At 35.4% G+C, this 15786-nt stretch overlaps 1 protein-coding gene across 16 annotated transcripts in view; it reads left to right on the top strand.

Annotated features, from left to right (window-relative positions):
• The window catches only part of MYO9A (myosin IXA), a 256411-nt gene that overhangs the window by 193624 nt on the left and 47001 nt on the right, over nucleotides 1-15786 (top strand). For all 16 annotated transcript variants that reach the window (XM_027553121.1, XM_027553119.1, XM_027553117.1 and 13 more), the window contains 6 exons: nucleotides 2408-2520; nucleotides 6183-6325; nucleotides 9233-9456; nucleotides 9936-10052; nucleotides 12228-12416; nucleotides 12850-12897. In XM_027553121.1, the coding sequence (XP_027408922.1) occupies nucleotides 2408-2520; nucleotides 6183-6325; nucleotides 9233-9456; nucleotides 9936-10052; nucleotides 12228-12416; nucleotides 12850-12897 (834 nt within the window). The remainder of the gene's footprint in view (nucleotides 1-2407; nucleotides 2521-6182; nucleotides 6326-9232; nucleotides 9457-9935; nucleotides 10053-12227; nucleotides 12417-12849; nucleotides 12898-15786) is intronic.

Here is a 15786-nt window from a genome sequence, read left to right as displayed (position 1 = left end):
TTAGAATATGATCAGTTTTTATGAATGTTCCATGTACATTTTTTAAATTGAAATATATATGATTGCAATATTATGTTAACTTTCAGATATACTATGTAATGATTTAGCACTTGCCTACATTTTGAAATGATCACCATAATAAGTTTAGAGTCATCAATCCCCATACAAGGTTATTATAATGTTGCTGACCATATTCCTTATGCTCTATACACATACCCATGACTTGTTTATTATTGAACTGGAGGTTTGTACCTCTTAATCTCAAAATCTACACCTCTTCTGCCCACCCCTCCTTCCCCCTACTCCCTTCTGGCAACTACCCATTTGTTCTTTGTATGTATGAGTCCTTTTTCATTTTGTTTTTGTTTTTTAGAATCCACATGTGAGAACATGCACTTTTTGTCTTTGTCTTTGACTTACTTCACTTAGTAGAATTCCCTCTAGATCCATACATGTTGGCTCAAATGACAAGAATTCATTTTTATGGCTTAGAAATATTCCACACATATGTGTGTGTTTATATATATACCACATCTTTTTTATCCAGTCTTCTATTGGTGAGCACTTTGCTACTTCTATAATTTGGTTATCATAAATAATGCTGCAATGGACATTGGAGTGCATATATCTTATATTAGTGGTTTTTTTCCTTAGGATAAATACCCAGAATGGAATTTCTGGATCATATCATAATTCCATTTTTAATTTTCTGCAGAACTTCCATACTGTTTTCCATGGTGGCCATACCAATTTACATTCCCACTAATAGTGAACGAGGGTTCTCTTCTATCCATGTCCTTGCCAGCACTTGTTACTTGTTGAATGTGTGTTTGATAAGTTGTATTCTCTATTCAGAGTGTAAAATTTCAGTATACATCCATAATCTCTACTTTACTGATAATGTTATTTGTCTTCTATATCCTTATTATTTTTTATCTGTCTTATATCAGATGAATGTTAATATCATTCCTGTTACTCATTGTGAATTGTACCTTTTAGTATTAAAAAGTGTCCTTTGTCAGCTTCCATGTTTTTTTACTTGAATTCTACAGTAGTAGTATCACAGCTTCCGTTTTCTTATTATTTCCATTTGCCTAGAATACTGTTGTTTGTCCTTTTAACTTTAGCCTGTCTGGATCCTTTTGTTTAGAGGTGTGTTTTTTATACAGTATAGTTGGCCCCTGCTTTGTGAGCCAAAGTAAAAAATCTTTCCCTTACTAGGTGAGTTAAATCTATTCATGTTTATTGATGAAAGTGAGAGATTAATTCTCAACTTGCAATTAATTTTGTTACGATCATGTTATGTTAAATTTGCTGTGTTCATTTTTTTTCTCTTTTATTTTTTTAAATTTCTTTTGATGTTTAGCAAACATTGTGGTCTTGTTCTGTTGATTGTTTACTTTTATGTGTAACTTTAAAAAATGCCTTTAATATTTTAAAATTTAATCAATAATACTCTAATTAGTCATTTTTAAATGAGTAATATTCTTACCTATTGTGACACAACTATTGGTGAATTATTCTAGTCTCTATTCCCTTCTACTCCTGTTTTTTTAAGCTTTTATTCCTATTTTGTCAGAAAATGTAATTTTGTATACAATTCTTTCACCATTAGTCCCCACCTTTGTTTTTGTCTTAGATCTACTATTAAATGTATTAAATTATCACTTCAAATATTTTGCAGAAGTTTCCCTGTTTATCTCTTGGTTGGACGAAGCTCTTCCCTTAGGTTACTCAAAGGGCCAACAATATGGAATTCCCTGAGATCTTTCTATGGCCTTGATATTTGAAGGGACACCTTGGCTACATATGAAGTCCTTGATTCATATTTTCTTTTTCTGAGTTATTTGAAAATGCTATGTTGTTGTTGTCTTACTTTGTCTGTTGTTGTTGGTAAGTCTGTTGCCAGTCTAAACCTCTTGCCCTTATAAGTTATTTGATCTTTTTACTTGCAGACCTTGAGAATTTTTTCTTTAAAGTTTGGGCTGTGTCTTTAAGTTGATAACTACTGATTAATTATCCTGTATATCTAGATTTATCAGGTCCTAGATCTTTTGTCTCTGTCTTTAGATGGTTTTGATTTTTTTCTTACTTTTCATTTGATACTCTTTTTTTTTTTCCATTCACCCTACTTGATATTGTTTGTTAAATTGTCAGAAAACATGAGCTGATATTTCCCATTTAGCATTTTTATTGACCCAAGTGCCCTTTACTTTGGATTACTGTTTGAACTTAATGGAATTTTTAGTAGGTTCTTTTATTTTAATGAATCTCTGAGTAATATGAATGTATTTTGTATGTTTTTAATAGGTGTAATTCTCAAATAATTCTGTAATCTGAGTTTTAATTACAGTGCTATGATAATAATTACTTGGCTTTAAAGTCTTTACATATGTAATTATTACAGACATCACAGCGGTTTTCTTCAGTTGATGAAGAAGCAAAGCTTCATAAGACCATGTCTCAAGGAGAGATTACGAAGTTGGCAGTGAGACAGAAGGCTTCAGATTCAGATATAAGGTATAAAGCATACATACACTGAAAGTTAATAGGGGTAATATAATTTTATTTACTAATAGACTATAGCCAAATACTGAGCATCTTTATGAAAGCGTAATTCAAAAAGCAGCTATTGATTTAGAAAGTTCTGAAATTCATTTTTCAGCAAATACTAAGCACCTACTCTGACAGAAACAAACAGTTCAGATATATATAATAAACTTTGTCTTTTTATATGTTAGCACTGTGATTTGGGCAGAATCTTTTTTTTTTTTTTGGCCACACTGTTTGGCCTGTGAAATCTTAGTTCTCTGACCAGAGATCAAACCCACACCCCCATGCAGTAGAAGTGCAGTCTTAACCACTAGAGCACCAGGGAAGCCCCAGGGCAAAGTCTTAACATCATTAATAATGACTTAGGATTTTGGTTGTAAAGAAAATACATTAGATGAGATGAGAGTATTTCATCTGAAATATAAATAAACTGAAAATATTTCCCAGTTTTGGACTTGAATTCTGCTCTGACTTAAGTGTTTTACAAATAGAACTGGAAAAAGCTTTCAGGAAATAACTGTTCTTTTTAGGCAAGTATATGAAGTTTTTATTTATCAAGAATATGACTTTGTGTCCCTTATTGTATTATGTAAGGCAGTTGGTTCCTCACTGATAAGAGGTCTTCACTGATATTGAATATCACATTGAATATCTATCTGGTTCATAACCCTATTAAAGATCACTTTCTCAATGACTGTAGAGGTATAATCCAAGGTAACCCAAATCTAGAGCAGATTATGCTGGAGATGAAAGTTTGAGAAACAATATATAACACAGTAGAAAAATATATAAGTGGAGATAGCAGATTAAATATATAAATTTAATTTCCATATCCTCCTAAAACAGCCTATATAGGACAAAAGCAACAAAAGCAAAAAAGCAACAGGAGACAGAAATAATAAAAATGTGGAATCCAAAAGGTAAATAGACAAACTTTAAATGTCTTAATAGATAGGAGAAAGCTGAATCTTAAGCCAACTGAGAAAGAAGAATCTGACTGGCTGATCTTGCCCAACCCTAGCAGAAAATAGGAGATATATTTTCTGGAAAGGACAAAACAAAAGATTTCTGCACTTAGAGGTAACCAGATATACTTGAGGATTGAGGTGCATATTTGGAACCAGGGGGGTTTTATGAATGTTTACATACTGAATGTTAAGATCCCCCAGATTTTATTCTGTATTCAGCTCCCATGTTTCACATAACCTCTAAGCAGATGATTCAAAGAGTCTTTGGGACTTTGGTCCAACCCTCAAGAAAAGACCTAAAGATATTGGCATCAGCCAGATAACCCTGCAAGGGCAACCATGGTTTGGAGGCCCCACCAATGCACACTAGAACTTTTAGGCATGTGAAAGTGAAAGTCGCTCAGTTGTGTCCAACTGTTTGCGACCCCATGGACTACAGACCATGGAATTCTCCAGGCTAGAATACTGGAGTGGGTAGCCTTTCCCTTCTCCAGGGGACCTTTCCAACCCGGGGATCAAACCCAGGTCTCCCACATTGCAGGCGGATTCTTCACCAGCTGAGCCACAAGGGAAGCGGTTCCAAGCATGATCACCACACATTTGAGGAGCCATCTTAAATGAAAGAAACTAAAATTAATGGATAAAATGTAACTTGGAAGAAATAAACTATACAGGGGAAATAAAACTTCAAGACAGATACATAAAACTACCAATAGATCTTCTGCATAAAGGAATACAACTATATTCATGAAATTAGAATAGTCGAAAGGGAAACATCCATAATAAAAAAAGAGCATTTGAAAATTGAAACTACAATAGCATAAAGAAGTCCAAAGCATGAGAAAGAAAGTTGATATCTCTTAGAAATTTGAACAAAAAGACAAAGGGAGAGAAGAGGCAAGAAAAGAGAAGAAAATTAGAGAAGCAGTTTAGGACATCCAGTGACCCACTTGTAAGAACTCTGGAAAGATAGGACAAAGAATACGGACAGGAGCAAATCATTAATAAATTCAGGTAAATGTCACAGAATTGAAGGACTTGAGCCTCTAGATTGACAAGGCTCAACATAATGAATGAAAATAGACCCATACCAAAAGACATGTCATCATAAAATAGTGGAGACAAAAGAAATCTCCATTATGATCCTGAAAGTAGCTTTACAAATGATGGTTGTACAGCAATCACAGAGGGAACCATGCCATATTAGAGCAGGTTAGAAGGCTCTGGGAAAGATTTAAGAACATGGAACTGATGGCATACCTAACTGTGTTTCAACATGTTGAGAGGAGATATTCACAAATGGGGAAACACTTGGAGGTGAATTGAATGTAGAAAAATGAGCAAATATAAAATAAAATATTAACTCTAAAAAATATGAGTTATATAGGGTATATGCCTCAGTTGTGAATATTACTTACATAGTAAAAAAAAGGTGAATACTACTAAAAAAAACTGTATATTGACCTAACTAAAATTACAATATTCTGTTGGAGGGGGATGTCTGTGTTTGTGTAGGGTATAGAACTGGAGTGTTGGAATGTGCTTACTTTATTACCTGTGGTCACAAGTATGATAGCAATATAAGTTTGGTGAATATTAAAAGAACCATTTAAGTAAATTCTAAAGGGTTGTTTAGGGATCAGAAAAGGGATAAGAATAGCAGGGAAAAAGCTCTATCATTTGTAATAAGCTTTGTGGAACAATTTCTTTTCATACCATATAGATGTACAAGTTTAGTAATATGCTATTAAAAAAAAAAGAGGGCACCATGAATAAAAGAAAATTGACTTCCAAAGCAGATAGACCTGATTTTAACTTCTGTCTCTATCAGCACTCTGAGCCTCAGGTTGTTCATGTGTGGTTAGGATAAAAATACTCATTTATCATGGCAGTTGTGAAAAGTAGTCATTGTAAGTAAGGCCCGGTGCCTGGCTTCTAGAAGATGCTCAAAAATTTTTTCTTTTTTGGTAGACAAACATACAAAGGAACCAACACTAAATGTACAAGTAAGCCTCCTAGTACAGAGTTAGGATACATGGGTTATCCTAACTCTTGTTAGGAAACAAGGGGAGAAGAAAACCACCAGAGTGAAACCTGATACTCACTCAGAGGTTTCAAGCTGTTATTGTCTCAGGATGTTTCTTTGATGCATGTGAAGGGAGAGAGTATGTAAGTGCTAGAATGAGGCAATGTTGCATAGTAGGTATGATCCTCCACTTTGTCACTCACTGGCTGTGTAACCTTGGGAAAGTCACCTAATATTTAAACCACCAGTTTTTCACCTGAAAACTGTTTATGGTTTGAATGTAAATTTGTTGTTATAGGTATTTAAGGTAACTCTATACAAGTACTTATGCCTGGAGCATAAGTACCTATATGATGATAACTAATATGATTATATGATAATAACTCATATAAATGGTGGTTTTAGTTAACATCTCTGGCTCTCATTTCTGTTTTCAAGATGAGGAGATTATCATTTACTTTCCAGATGAAGTTTAACTGTACAGTTGAAGATTAAATATGACTTAAGCTTAACTGTGAAGGTTAAATGAATTAATTCATATGAAAGTTGTTTATATAACTTAAAGTGATATACAAATAATGTCAATAGGACATGCTGATTGCCATTTTTGCTTTTTTTTTCTTTTTGCTAAACAGACCTCAGAGAGCTAAGATGAGATTCTGGGCCAAAGGGAAACAAGGAGAGAAGAAGACTTCCAGAGTGAAACCTGATACTCACTCAGAGGTTTCAGCACTCTTTGCTGGCTCAGATATGATTCCAGCTCATCGGTTTCCAGATGGTAAAAATGGACAAAGGGTGGAGATTGTCTTCATAATTTGTTTACTCATTCTGAAAGTTTTCTATCCCTCTAGTATTTGTAACAGTAATCCTCTTGGCAAGATATTCTATTGAGGTAGGACCAAGATTGTTAAATCCTTCCTTAACTAAGAGATAATTATAGAATTACATTTTACCTGTAAGAGTAGTTTCAAGGAAATATAGCACCAAAACAATGAAGTAACAACTTCAAGAATAATTGCGAATCTTTGATTAGCCTCAGTTTTCTAAAGTGTAAAAATTTAGCCACCATTCATTCACCTAACAAGTATATATTCCTCCTGCTGCTGCTAAATCAGGTCTGTCGTGTCCGACTCTGTGCGACCCCACAGACGGCAGCCCACCAGGCTCCCCCATCCCTGGGATTCTCCAAGCAAGAAGACTGGAGTGGGTTGCCATTTCCTTCTCCAATGCATGAAAGTGAAAAGTGAAAGTGAAGTTGCTCATTCGTGTCCGACTCTTAGCGACCCCATGGACTGCAGCCTACCAGGCTCCTCCGTCCATGGGATTTTCCAGGCGAAGTACTGGAGTGGGGTGCCATTGCCTTTTCCATATATATATTCCTAGTAAAAATTAATAAGATAGCAGCAGCTAATATTTGATTGTTTACTATGAAAAAGGCACTGTGCTCAGCATTTTGGATGTATTGACTCAATCCTCACAGCCATTTTTTGAGGTTGGTATGATTATTTTTCCCACTTTACAAATGAGAAAGCTGAGGCATGGAGAAATTATTTGCTTATACACGTATAGCAGTTGTTAGAGCTGAGATCTGAATTCAGGCGAACTGGCTCCAGAGTCCGTATTCTTAACTGTTGTGCTAAAAGATCTACTGTATGTCAGTTGCTAGGACTTTATAATGGTAGCTGTTATTTTAATTTGGGGGCATCAATCATAGCACATAACAAGTACCCAACAGTTAGTTCATCTGTTGATATGGTTTCTCTAAATGCTAGAATTACTGACTCTCCAAGGATTGCAGTAATCCCAACATTTGAAGATTAGCCCTTTCTCTCCAAGCCCTTTGCTTAAGTATGTATGTGCGTTTTTAATTACTATGTAAAGATGCCAGCTATCTTCAATAGGGGGGATATACATCAGAAGTGGCTATGTGATAATGAGTGGGTAAAATACCAATGAGTGGGTGAAATGTCAGTATTGAATAAAATAGAAATAGGCCCTAGGAAGAAAATTATTATCTCTAAGTAGAAATAGAACAGACCAAGTTAAAATAAGTAAACAAAACTTGTCACATCTAGGCTAAGATAAAAATAAAGGGACAGAGGATAAGATAAGATAAAGGGAGGAAAGATGATCAAGTTTCACAAAGGCATGGATCAACCAGAGCAGAAGTACCTGTGTGTCAGAGGGAAAACTGGTAGAAATTTAATTAGAATCCTGTTTTTCTGTCTTCTGACTCTGCTCCTATCAGTTTGCAAACTGATATGGATAAAACCAGTAGTAAATTAAGTGAATTCTACAAGTTCAGTTTGGAAAATTTGGAATTCCTATGAGGATCCATTTCTTATGTTTTATCTGTTTTATAGTAGTCATTCTAAATTTTTCATTTTTCACAGTTATATTCTCTACTGCTTATTTCCAAGAAGGAATTAGGAAATTCTTTGAGTGTTTGCTTAATAAGGATACATGTATAAAAATTAAAATTGTACCTTTTTATTTATCTTTGAGTAAAAATTTATTAAGGTAGCCCTTGTTTTTAAGGCTAAACTAGGATTATAGTTTCTTTAGTAACCATTATTTCTTTTAGTATAAAGAAAGATATTGTTTGTTAAATGAAATAATTAGATACTTGTATATCTAGGTTATATAATGGAATTAATATCAGTTAACACCAGTTTGAATATACTTGTATCCTCTCTATATCTTCATATTTTTTATTCTCGTGGCATATCTGAAATTTAGTTTGTCTCATTTCCTGCCTATTGTGGCATTTAGCATATGGAAGGTTACTTGTTTCCCTTTATTATCAGAATTAAGCTTTTAGATGGAATGAGGATATATCATTGGCCAGAAGATAAGGTAAATATGTGTGAGAAAAACAGGTATGTGAAATGGGACCAACGTTCTCATCAAGCCCCAGGTAGGCATTGGCAAATCCAGTGTAGTTCTAGATTCCAGTGGACTACATGGAACCAAATTTCTCTGGTATAAACAGTTGCAGAAAAATTTTGTTGTGTTTTCCAATATTATATACAAAACTGGTTCAGTCCAGGAGTTGTCTGAGAAATTAATACAATTTTGAGGAAAGTATGCATATGAAAGAAAATCTTAAATAGTAAAGAGATCTAAGCAGAAGTGAACCAACTGAGTTACCTTGCTCCCTAAATAGAGGTTGCCAGGCTAACACCAGATATTGTCACTGAAACATTTATGGCTTTAGACCCTAGTAAAGAAATAATACTAATTATCAAGCGTCACTGATTTATTGGGTTTATATAAGCTGGTTGTTCTTTCAAACAGATGTAGTAAAGCTCGGACTGGGTTAGCAGTCAACACTGAACATCCTAGTGTGATTGTGTACGCCTCTCTTCTTTGGGACTGAGATCTTTGGAATCCAGGCTTCAGTTGTATACAGCACTTCCATCCAGGTTTTCAGTATCAGACCTCATCTCTTTGGGACACCTGATAGCATTTCCCATTGGAAAGTGATAATTCTTAAACAAATATCAGTACAAACATACAATCTGGATTTATTGCCTAACTGTCTGACCCCAAACATTAATGTTACTTTTCAGATGTTTACTTATTTCCTTTAGTGACTTACTAAAGGAACTTGAAAAGAAGGTGTGGAGGTTTCAATATTTTTACTAAAAAAAATTTCTTTTGGATACTCTATCTTGGTTTACAGAATTATCTCATAATCACCCAACACCTCCTTTGAGTCCAGAATTGCCTGGGAGTTGCCGAAAGGAATTCAAAGAGAACAAAGAGCCTTCTCCAAAGGCAAGGCGCAAGCGAAGTGTGAAGATCAGCAGTGTGGCTTTGGAGTCTGTGCACTGGCAAAATGACTCTGTCCAGATTATAGCAAGTGCCAGTGATTTAAAAAGCATGGATGAATTTCTTCTGAAAAAGGTATTCAGGCCCCTAAGCAGGTTTGACTGTGGAATGCTTGTATATCAGGATATGCCCCCTAAAGTATGTATGCTTCAGTAAGTTAGAGGGTCTGTTTCTTTATCGGAAATGTACAAATCATAGGATATGCATGAGTCAGACTGGGTAGACAGAGTTTAAGGTTTTAGGCTTTACTTCTGACTTCACTTTCACTGTAACTGTCATGTTGCACTCCATATGTTAAGGTGAGGTTTGTCATTATACACTTTGAGTTGTTTTCCTGGTAGCAAAACAATTGAATTATATGATATTAGAAGAGACCTTAGAAATTATCTCATAGTAAGAAAACTTTGGCTGTCTAGTCATGTTTTTATCTGGGTCCCATGATAATTTGCCCTTTCAGGATGGTCATTGTTGAAGAAACAATATGTGTCCAATGTGGCATTCACTTCTTTTCAATTTAGTTGATTGTGTACAAAAACTCTTTCTGTGGTCCCCAGATGAATGACCTAGATAATGAAGACAGCAAGAAAGACACACTAGTGGATGTTGTATTCAAGAAAGCCCTGAAAGAATTTCGGCAGAATATCTTCAGCTTTTATTCATCTGCATTGGCGGTAAGTTGGACTGTGTCAGGAGACATTCAGAAGTTCAACATATGAAAAATTTGACAACGCCATAAAAATAATACAGGGCCATGTTCAATTAGAGATTTCTCCAGTGTCTTCTTTTAGTTTTAGGGATAGATATGGAAAAGCATACTGATTGACCTCTGATTAATAATACCCTTTAATTTCCTTGAGCAGCCTTTCCCCCCTCTTAGGGGTATATTTTCATCTTCTTAGGATATTAAATTCAAATACTCTAGCTATGATTATTTTTCACTCAGCGGCACTCTATTTTTGACCTCTTGTGATCCTTTTAGCTCTGGCTCCAGCTTCTAATTCTCATTTATGTTGGAATTATTATACTTTTTTATCCCGGGGAATTAGAGCAGTTTCAGATGTTTCATAATCTCTATGTGTGAGTTTTTTTCACTTTTACTTTACCTTGAAATGACAAACCCACTCCAGTACTCTTGCCTAGAAAATCCCATGGATGGAGGAGCCTGGTGGGCTGCAGTCCATGGGGTTGCAAAGAGTCAGACACGACTGAGCAACTTCACTTTCACTTTCATACTTTCATATTATGTTCATGTTTTAGAAAATTTATTCTTGGTACTAAAGTATATGGAGATCAGTCCTGGGTGTTCTTTGGAAGGACTGATGCTAAAGCTGAAACTCCAGTACTTTGGCCTCCTTATGTGAAGAGTTGACTCATTGGAAAAGACTCTGATGCTGGGAGGGATTGGGGACAGGAGGAGAAGGGGACGACAGAGGATGAGATGGCAGGATGGCATCACCTACTCGATGGACATGAGTTTGGGTGAACTCCAGGAGTTGGTGATGCACAGGGAGGTCTGGCGTGCTGTAATTCATGGGGTCGCAAAGAGTCGGACACGACTGAGCGACTGAACTGAACTGAACTGAAAGTATATAGTAACTAATGCTTTTGATCTATAGAATATTAGTATTTCTTGAATTGTCATGTTTATTCTATAAAAAATAATTTGTATTTAATTGATTTTTCTTTGTTCAACCTATAATTTTATGTGAAAAGTGAGAGAACTTTTCTGTGTTATCTTCCACTCAGTATATGGGTTTTTGGCCTTTTGCAAGTAGAAACCAGACAGTCTTAGAGAGCAGTAATTTCTTGACCATAATAAAGTAGTAATTAGACTATGGCAAATAAAGGTTTGGGTAGGGACAATATTGGCCATATTTTTCCAATCCTGCCAACTACTTATGCTTCACACCTATATTTTCTAGATTAGGGATCAGTGTACTTTTGAATCACATAGGAAGGACCAACATTATAAACTGGAGCTTGATAGTGGTTTTATAATCTTGGATTAAAGAGATTCAACCTCTAATTCTGAGGAAGTGAAAGAGAAATAAATTTTAAATGTATATAGCATGTTTTAGTCACTTAAATGCTATTTTTCTTTCTCACGGAGAGTCTACACCTCATTTAAATTTAAAAGGAATTCCATGTAGATCCCATTGCAAGAAATATAGTGTTTTTTAAGGCATGTCATTCTTCCTTGGAAAAATGAAAAAGTAAAGTTAGCTAAGTAAAGTTAGTAAAATTTACCTAATGTTTCACCAGCAAGAATTCAGGTATTCACTTTTAAGGCAGAACTATCTAAATAAGGTTCATTTCTGGAGAGATAGGTAATTAAGGTATGCAAATAATCTTCATACCTTAGGACTTCCCTGGTGGCTCAGACGGTAAAGTGTCAGCCTACAATGTGGGAGACCTGGGGTCAATCCCTGGGTCAGGAAGATCCTCTGGAGAAGGAAATGGCAACCCACTCCAGTACTCTTGGCTGGAAAATCCCGTGGACTGAGAAGCCTGGTAGGCTCTAGTCCCTGGGATCACAAAGAGTTGGACACGACTGAGCGACTAAACTTTCAAATACAGTTAAAAAGCCAGGTTTATGGGAGAAATTCCCAAGACTTTCTCCAATTATTACATTGTTTAAACTATTAGGTATTTTATTAAAATGTAGCAGGTTTTATTCTGCAAATATTCCATAGCAGAGTGGGAGTTTACAAATACCACATGACCTCATGGGCATGCCCATTAGAAAGTACAATCTTTATTCAAAATACTACCCAATGAAAATTTAATCAGTCTTCTCTATATAAAGAATTTCTTCTTAAAACCTTATTTTTCTTATTGTTTATTAGGTAGATGATGGGAAAAGCATACGATATAAAGACCTCTACGCACTATTTGAACAGATTTTGGAAAAGACCATGAGGCTTGAGCAGCGAGATTGGAGTGAGTCTCCAGTCAGAGTTTGGGTTAACACTTTTAAAGTGTTTTTAGATGAATATATGAATGAATTCAAGACTTTGGAATACATACCCACAAAGGTAAAATATATTTTGATTTCTAAAAGAATTCAATTATGAATTCCTCTTAAGAGTCTAGGACATCTAGTATTTGAGAAAAGCACCGCAGTGAACATGTCAACTTTGCACTACTTCAGATCCAGCAAACTCCATTCTCTCTTACAAGTTGATCAGACTATATTATCTAAGCCTTCTTCAATTAATACATTTTTCACTGAATTAAAATATAATGTTGTTAAAAATGCTGTTGCTATAAGATTATACCCTCAGCTTTGCTAGAGGTCAGTACATGAATTTCATTTTGGAAAACAGTGGTTTTCATCATTTCATTGTATCATCTCGAGACTTTTATGTAAGGACCCACAAATTTCTCCTTGAATTAGGTTTTAGAAAAGAAGTAAGAAAGTATATTAGTCTTTGTTATATCACAGTTTCTGTATTTCTTTCCCACCAGGTGCCAAAAACAGAGAGAAAGAAAAGAAGGAAAAAAGAATCTGATTTAGTAAGTTGTAATCTGTTTTTTTGCCCTGTGTTGTAAAGTAATTTTTGGACTAGCAGTCTGAAGTAAATCATACAGTATTTCTCTGGGTGTATTTAAGGAATAAGTTTATCAGATGTCTAGGGGGTAATCTTTTATGCCTTTACAAAAATTTAGAATGACAAGTATGTCTTGAATTCCTTGACTTGACTTGTTATTAATGATGGCTTCCTAAAATGGCAGAAAACTGAAATGTTTACTCATGAAAGTTACAAACAAATATGACCCTTTTGCAGAAGTAGGGACTGGGAAGGCGCTTTTTTAGGAGCTCTCTCTCTCTGTTGTAAAGAATATGAGGACTATTTAGGATTTTACAAAGATAAGTCCTTCTAACTCAAAAGACATTCCCAAAGGCATTTGAGTATATTTTATCATTGTTCATGTTCTTATCTTTTGTATCATCTCTATTACATACTTTATCATAATCTCTGTAATTAAAAGGATGTGTTAAGCCCCAGAGGAGCCCAGAATCTGCTAGTGAAGGCAGGCATTTAAAAAATTACTAGTTTCAGATGCGATAAATATTATGGTAGAAATAGTACAAAGTGCTGTTGAAATACAAAGAGAATGAAGGAATACTTTACAGAAGAAAAGATATTTTTGCAGGTTCTTAACACATGAGTAGTAGTTTAGACAAGCCGTGTCTAGCCAAAGGGAAAGAGTATGTTCAAAGACATGTGAATAAAAACCTGGCATGTTGAGCCAGTAGCTTTAACAGGTTCGAGTATTGCGTGTTTATAGGGGAGCTGGAAAAGAAGGTAGAACTCTGGTAGGTATTCTGCCTTCAGAATATATCTAATATCTGACCATTTCACATTGCCTCCACTGCTATTACGGAGAAGGCAATGGCACCCCATTCCAGAGTTCTTGCCTGGAGAATCCCAGGGACGGGGGAGCCTGGTGGGCTTCCGTCTATGGGGTCACACAGAGTCGGACATGACTGAAGCGATTTAGCAGCAGCAGCAGCAGCAGCCACTGCTATTAACAATAGTCTGATACACTTTGTGAAAGTGAAAATGGTAGTCGCTCAGTCGTGTTCAACTCTTTGCAATCCTATGGACTGTAATCTGCCAGGCTCTTCTGTCCATGGAATTCTCCAGGCAAGAATACTGAAATGGATTGCCATTCCCTTCTCCAGGGAATCTTTCCATTCCAGGGGATAGAAGCCAGGTCTCCAACGTTGCAGGCAGATTCTTTACCATCTGAGCGACAGGGAAGTCCAATACACTATGTGTTGTGTTCTGATTGGTCTGCCTTCTTATATTATTCTCCCCTCACAGTTTTCTAAATAATAGCCATAATGACCATTTAAAAACAGAAATCAGATCATGTTCCTCCTCTACTCAGATCTCACAAGTTTAGCTTACAGTGTTACTCAGAATAAAACCCAGAGTTCTTACTGTCTATAAGACTTGACATCCTCTTGATCGTGACTTCTCTGAGCTTAATTTCCTCCCACTCCTCCCCCATTCCCTCTGCTTCAGCTGCATTTGCCGCCACTATCTTCTCTTCCTTCTTCTCTGGTTGTTTCCCTTCCTCCTCCTGTCTTTTTCGCTTTCCCCGGAAAATGTTAAGCTTTAGGACCTACAGAACCTGGATTCACCCCTCCCAGTGGCAGATTCTAATCCTAGAATAGTTATTGTTAACCTTAAACTTAATAAATCAGGATTATAAATCATTCCGTATCACTTGTAAACCAAATTCTGAGGTTCTTTAGATCATTGCTTGTCACTTTTCCACTTTGTGTTTTAGAAGCATGATCTGATTCTGTTTTTAGCATGATCTTACTTCTTGAGAACTGAATCCTGAAAGTAGGGTATCTAAACCCTTTAGCCTGGCTTATTCTTATTCACCGATGGAGGGTTTTCCAATTGAGAAACCTTAGACAACTTAATCCTTTTGAGACTCAATGTCCTCATGTATATAATAGGAGTATATATTATATAAAACAGGAGTAATGCCACCTACCACTGAGAATTTTTGAGATTGTATATGAAGGAAAGGGTAGGCAATGCAGAGGAATAGTAGGAAGGTGCCTGTTATTAACAGGTAGTGTTTAGGCCTTTTATGCATTTTAAGCCTTGTAAGAGTAGTCTTTCATGTCTATATGGGAGAGAACAGTACCTGAAGATAGAAATGAGTAAAAGTGTATGACATTTTTTAAAAAAGAAAATTCATTAATTCAACAGCTGTTATATTTCAGGGCCTGTGATAAGTGCAGGTAATAGAAGGAAATATTAATAAATATATAAATAAGTATTTATACTTAAGAGCATTCAAATTAAAATAAACAACAGTGATTTTCTACTTTGTCCATCTATGAGCAAAACTAAAAATAAATTAATTTCCTGGAAAGATAAATAAATATATAGATATTTTCCCAATACTGCAGATAGGGGGTTTATTTGCATAACTTTCTTGGAGAAGGTACTTTAATGATGATATATTAAAAGCCTTAAAAATATTAAAAACAAAACCAAAAAAACTTTGACTCAGCAGTTCTGCATCTAGGAATTTATCCAGTGGATATATCAACTTTTTCATACTGACATGTACCGACTCTTTATTGAAGAGGAATTTGTGATAAATAAACAGAAAAGTGTGAAAGGTTCTTGAGGTTAAATTTTTAAAACCCACTGCTTTTAATTTAACATGCTGATTCAGAGTTGTATAAGACAGCTCTTATATGTTTATAGCATTGTTTTCTGATTTTCATATAAGTTGGTCTTGTCTCTCTACTAGATTGTTAGCTTTTTGAAAGCAGGGATCAGATAGTTTACCTTTATTTTATTTCTCAGAAGATCATAATTCTCCTCCTAGAATATGTGCCCAATGAAGACAACAAGGAATTGA

The sequence above is a fragment of the Bos indicus x Bos taurus genome, chromosome 10, assembly GCF_003369695.1.
Source record: "Bos indicus x Bos taurus breed Angus x Brahman F1 hybrid chromosome 10, Bos_hybrid_MaternalHap_v2.0, whole genome shotgun sequence".
NCBI lineage: Eukaryota > Metazoa > Chordata > Mammalia > Artiodactyla > Bovidae > Bos > Bos indicus x Bos taurus.
The sequence above is the reverse complement of the archived record's forward strand: the minus strand, read 5'-3'. Positions and strand labels throughout refer to the sequence as shown.